Source organism: Bactrocera dorsalis, chromosome 1 (genome assembly GCF_023373825.1).
Source record: "Bactrocera dorsalis isolate Fly_Bdor chromosome 1, ASM2337382v1, whole genome shotgun sequence".
NCBI lineage: Eukaryota > Metazoa > Arthropoda > Insecta > Diptera > Tephritidae > Bactrocera > Bactrocera dorsalis.
Window position 1 is genome coordinate 5,964,853 of NC_064303.1, and position 6,000 is coordinate 5,970,852.

Below are 6,000 nucleotides of genomic sequence, written 5' to 3' on the forward strand. Positions count from 1 at the left end.
TGTGGCAAATTGGTTGGAGTAGATATACATATGTTTATTAGCCAGCTCAATAAATGTTAAGTAAATATTTTAAACATTTTTCTTCATTGTAAAATAATAAATTCCTAAGGTTCCCGCTTTTAAACGAAAGTCTTCTAATTGAATTGTCATCAAGCCCTTATAACTCAATTTAAAATCGTAATCGTAATTGAAATATTTATGCGATAAGATTAATTATCAACAATAATATTTGTCCATATACTTTGCCACTTTATTGCATTGCTTGCTGGCTGCGACGTCATCGCGCGAGCTATAATTTGTATCAGCAAGTTATCGACAACCATTAAATAAAGCAATGAGTTATGATAACAACGGAGCGAGCGAATAGAACGCGTTCAATGTGTGTGGTGCTTGCAACGGTAAATATGAGCTTTGCTATAGCATTACAAAACTACATGTTAAATTGGCTTATCAATTAACAGTAACGGTTAAATATGCTGTTATCAGCTGGCATCGCAGTCGTCCAACTAATTAGCGTTCAAACATTAATTTTTCTACCGAGTACCGTCTTACCTACCCTGTAGGAAAAAGGTGAGAAATTCTATTGTTCTCTGTATTTGGGAAAACTCGGAAGTCTTTGCTTTTTGCCCACAGTGTTTGTATTCAAAATTGATTGCTAATACTATTACTCACAATGCTTTCTTGTTAACTTCATTACACACCTGATTAGCTTATCTCGCATATATCCGTATATTATTGCTTGGTTTTGTCTAGGTTCATACATATGTATGTATGTGTTGAGATACATTTGTTACAGTATTTGCTTTTTTACTCACCACTGGATTTGCGGCATTATTCAGCAAGGTGTCTTTATTTTCATCCTCCGCTGGCGTAAAGCTGGCTTTGGCGCGGTTGAAAATACGCAACTTTCGTGGAAAGCACGCCATGTTTGTTGGTGTGGGTTTCTTATTTTATTAGTCGACAATCTTTATCGGCTTTTTCGATAATTTCAACTACTTTAGAGCAGTAGATTTTGTTATTGTTTGAAAAACTACGATTTCATCCATTTGTAGCAGTATTTGGAGTGAAGTCACTGAGTTCATTTACTTTGTTGATGAATAGATTTTAAATAATTACTAAAAATTAAGGATTAAAGATTGATGATTAGGGATTAAATATTGATGATTAATAATTAATGATCTATTTGAAATGAATAATGATTAATGACTAACGAATACTGATGTAGATATTTAATTCCAATCAGACAACTGAGACTTAAGTCTTGATTTTTTAAATTCAGTCGGAGTTATGACTACTGATTTTTGTAACTAACTAGAACTGTTGAATTGTGACTTATGATTCACGATTAATTTATTATGACTTATGACTTTTCATAATTAAGAATAACTTATGACTTAGTTGTGACTTATGACTTGGAACTGTTGGTTACTGACAAAGAATGACTTATGACTGAGTTATGACTTATAAATTGGAACTACTGACAAAAAATGACTTAAGACTAATAACTTGTGGTGAATTTAAAAGATTTTCTTAATATTTCAGTCTCAGAGACTAATGAATTGCGACTTACGATTTACGACTAAGAATGACTTATGGTTAAGTTATGACTTATGACATCCGACTTTTGGTAACTGACTAAACAATTATGGTTGGTCCTAAATTTCAATTTAAGTGACTAATTAACTGTCATTTATGATTAACGACTAATTAATTTTGACTTATAACTTTTAGTAACTTACTACAAATTTATAGAATAATATTGAAGAATTAAACTTGTAACTTACGATTAATGACTTACGACTAATGCTATAACTTTTTATAATTTTTGGTTCCAAGCTAACAGCATAAAATTTATGAGACGTAACTGACAATATTAAATCTGCAATCAAATATATATTGCATATAATTTCAGATTGCAAATTAATAAAATCTTCATTTTAACTTTCAAATTGCATATTTCGACTAATGACTTCATTTTCACGCATATTTGCCAAGTGCTGATGCACAACGTTTGACGTCAATTATAATTTGGACTCGAAATTATTCACCATGTACACTTTCGTCTTCACTATCTATATTTATTTGCTTCGAAAGTACGCGTATACCTATATATTCGCATTTTCTGCTATTTAGAAGTCAACTTAATTACCAATACCATATAGAATATTAGCCCGTTATAGCATTAGCCACATTTTCATCGCGTTTTATCTTATCTGCCATATATTTGCTTATTATTTATGAGTCAAGGTGGAATAAGATTTCACTTATTATATTTATTTGCCTAATTCGGCAGTTTAATTTACAATCAGATTAGCTCTTGGAATATATTACGTGAATTTATTATGAACAATTAGTAGGATTTATATACAAATACTTTATTATAAAATAAGTTCATTGGAGCCACTGAATTTTATAAGTCACTGTATAATTTTTTGGAATTGTTGGTTTTATTTACTCTTTATTAATATTACCTGTTAAAGTAATTTTATGTTTAATTTTTCGTTTCATTAAGGCAAAACAATTGTATAAAAAATTTTAAATGCCAAAAAAATTAAAAAAATATTAGAAAAAATTTAATTCATGTAATCAATTAATTAAATAAAAAACTGCTTACTAAATATAATATTTTTTTTTTTTAATTTTAATTTTGACTAATACAAAGAAATAGTTTCAATTAATTAAATAATAAATAATAAAAAATAAATTTTTAAAATTTTTTAAAATTATATTTAATAGTTTTTCAATAAAATTTTTTTAAATTAAAATTTTGTTTTTCACATGTCTTTTAATTAAATAAAAAAGTTATATTTTGTGAAATAAGTTTTTTCAAAATAATTGTTTGTCATTTAAATATTTTTCATAAAAATTAAGTTAATTTTTTTTTAATTTTTTAATTTTATTTCATTTAATTAATTGAATAAAAAACTATTTACGTAAAAATTATTTAAGTAAACATTTTATTTAAATTAATTAAAGAATTAATTCCAGCAAATTAAATAATTAAATAAATAATATTAAATAATTTAAAAATTTTTCAATATCAGCTTTTTGTAAAAGTATTTATTATTTACATTTGTTTTTAATTCAAATTCAAAATTTTTTGACATTTAAAAATTATGTATGGAAAGTAAGTTTTTTGAATTGTTTTTCAAATTAAAAAAAATCGATTTTTTAAAATAATTTATTGTCTTTAAAAATTTTTTCATAAAAATTAATTTCCTTTTTTCTTTAATTTTTTTAAATTACTTTTGTTTAACTTAATTTTTTGACAAATAAATTTTTTTTGTAAACATTTTTTCATTTTGGTGACTGTAAAAAACTTGTTTTTCTATTTAATGTATATATATACATTTCTTTGTTTGCAAAAATCAAAAATTAATTCACTTTTTATAATTATTGTTTAATTTCAATAAAAATTAGCTTTTTTAAAATAATTTTTGTGCATTTAAAATGTTCCTATAGAAATACATTTTTTTTATTTTAAGTATTAATTTTTTTGTCATTGAAATTTTTGAATATATTAACTTTTATTAACTTTTTCTTTAATTTTTTAAATTATTTTTTAAAATTATTATTAATTGACTAATTTTTGCCATTTAAATTTTTTTCGTAATAATTCATTAATTTTTTTTCCTAAATTATTTTCTAAAATTATTGTGTTTTTAATTTTTTTTTTGACATTTACAAGTTTTATATAGAAATGACTTTTTTTTTAATTATTTGTTTAATTTAAAAGAATAAAATTTTTTAAATTAATTTAATTTTTAACTTTTTCTTTAATTTTATTTAATTAATTTTAAAATTATTATTAATTAATTAATTTTTTGTCACTTAAATTTTTTTGTAAACATTAATTAAATTTTTTTTCTAAATTATGTTATAAAATTGTTAATTAAACAAATAATTAAAGTTTAAATTAAAAGAATAAAATATTTTAAATTAATTTTTTGAGATTTAAATTTTTACAAATAAATTTGTAAATTTAATGTTTTAAATATGAATTCAATTTTTTAGTTTTTTTTAATTATTTTCCAAATTATTTTTATTTAGTAAATTTTTTGACATTAATTTTTTGACTTTTAAAAATATGTTTGCTTTGTATTTCACACAGCTTTTTGTTTAAAAAGTCATAAATAATTATTTTTTTTTTAATTAATTAATTAATTTCATAAAATATGTTTTTTGACATAATTTTTTAATGTTGATAAACACTTTTAAAAACACTTGTTTTTCTTTTTAAATAAATTTTAAGCTAACATTTATTAGTAAGATAATAAAAAAGTGTTAAATTTTATTTGGAATTTTTTTAACTTAATTAATTTTAAAACTTTTTCATAATTTTTTTAGTATTTTTAATTAATTTTTTTTTTTAGTTTTTACTTGCATTTTCTTTGCTTGTAAATATTTGTTTAAACACTTTCGTTTACTCAGTTGTTTTAGTTTGTTAGCTGTTTCGCTTGTAATTGCTTTTTACGCTTTTGGAACGGTTGAGTGAATTTCTATTTTTTATTTTTTTTCTTTGCACTTTGTTATTTGTATATTTTTGTATTACCTAATCACGCGCAAGCTAGCGCTGATAAGTAAAATATTCATATTTGGGCACTAACATAGGAGTTCTTATCGAACAGTATACACCCAGGCACATACAAGTACAATTTTCTTATGGCACTTTGAAAGATAAGTGTCATACATTGTAAGTAAACTTTGTTAGCAGCGAAATATTTTTGTTGGTTTTAGCGGTTTTAGAATTATGAAATCACTTGGGTTTTCAGTTTCATTTATTTTTAAATTAAAAAGAAATATTTTTTTTTTGTATTTGTTTGCGATTAATCAATTTGTTATTTGTTGAAATATTTTCATTACTTAATTTATTTGTTTTTACAATTCTCTCAAACTCAGAAAATCGCCACTAAATCACTTAGTTTCCTCTATTAAACACTAGTCAAATACTTTTCACATCCGCACTTGCACCGGATGCGCGAATTCACCTTCAAAACACAGCGTTAATTTTGTTTTTGTTATGCCATTTAGCACTTTGATTTACTTTTCACGCCACGCAGCACCGTTACCTTTCATATGAGCGCACGAGTGCAACACCTTTGGCACCGTTTCGGTCTCAAACCCTCCGTCCGCATGGAGGCTGATAACTCGACTAATTTAATGTGGCCAATTTAAATTGGCAATTTGCGCGAAATGAGTAAGTGAGAATGAGAGCGAGCTAGCCGGCGTGTGAGCGTGCGAAGTGCCAACCGTTAACGCCGCTAACACCCTCCCAGACCGGGTAGGTCTAGCGAGCAGTTCCAATTAATTGTCGCCTACATTTGTTTGTGCAGGTGTAAGGGTGTTGGGCGGGCGTTGCGAAATTGGCGCAGGTGGGCGGGGTACTGTACGGATTTTTATATGGCCGCGTACGTGCGGAAGCATTTTTTACCATTTAGAATCATTTTTTATTGTTACAGGCGACGCCGTAAGCTCTTACCAACACACACGCACACACATACAGAAATGAAGGCAATCATACAGGTGCGCTGGTTGCACTGTCTGGCTATTTGTATATATATGTATGTGTGTTTATTTATAAAAGTCTAGCATGCACTCATATATAAATATATATATATAAATCCAGTGTCAAGCGTTGATAGTAATTGCCCTTATTGGCTTTGTAGTGGGATTTAAAGGTGTTAATTGTGAGTAGGCCGCGTCGCATTGTCAATTGTTATTGGCTTTATGCGTTCCCATACACAGCTATATATACGAGTATTTTACACATTCATATATATATACATAACCACTTATGTGGGCGCATAAAATTACCGTTATTAATTGATAAGTTCGCCTCAATTGTTTTGTTGTGTAAATTTTTCTCATATGTTGCTGTACTTATATTAATTAAAAATTCTTAATTGAATTTTTTTAATATTTCATATTTCATTATTAATTTTGTGTAAAATAATTTATTAAATGCATTTTAAATTATATTGTAAGTTATAAATGAGAAAT

At 25.7% G+C, this 6,000-nt stretch overlaps 1 protein-coding gene across 6 annotated transcripts in view; it reads right to left on the reverse strand.

The window, feature by feature from the left end:
* Positions 1–5,223, reverse strand: part of LOC105225306 (cGMP-dependent protein kinase 1) — a 28,648-nt gene extending 23,425 nt beyond the window's left edge. For 2 of the 6 annotated variants that reach the window (XM_049446666.1, XM_049446661.1), the window contains exons 1-2: positions 5,070–5,223; positions 816–1,115 (exon numbers count right to left, since the gene is read on the reverse strand). In XM_049446666.1, coding sequence (XP_049302623.1) covers positions 816–926 — 111 coding nt within the window. In that variant the 5' untranslated portion in view covers positions 927–1,115; positions 5,070–5,223. Of the gene's footprint in view, positions 1–815; positions 1,116–4,988 lie in introns of all 6 variants that reach the window. The other 4 variants (XM_011203704.4, XM_049446663.1, XM_049446664.1 and 1 more) reach the window with 4 other exon arrangements.
* Between the last annotated feature and the right edge of the window lie 777 nt (positions 5,224–6,000).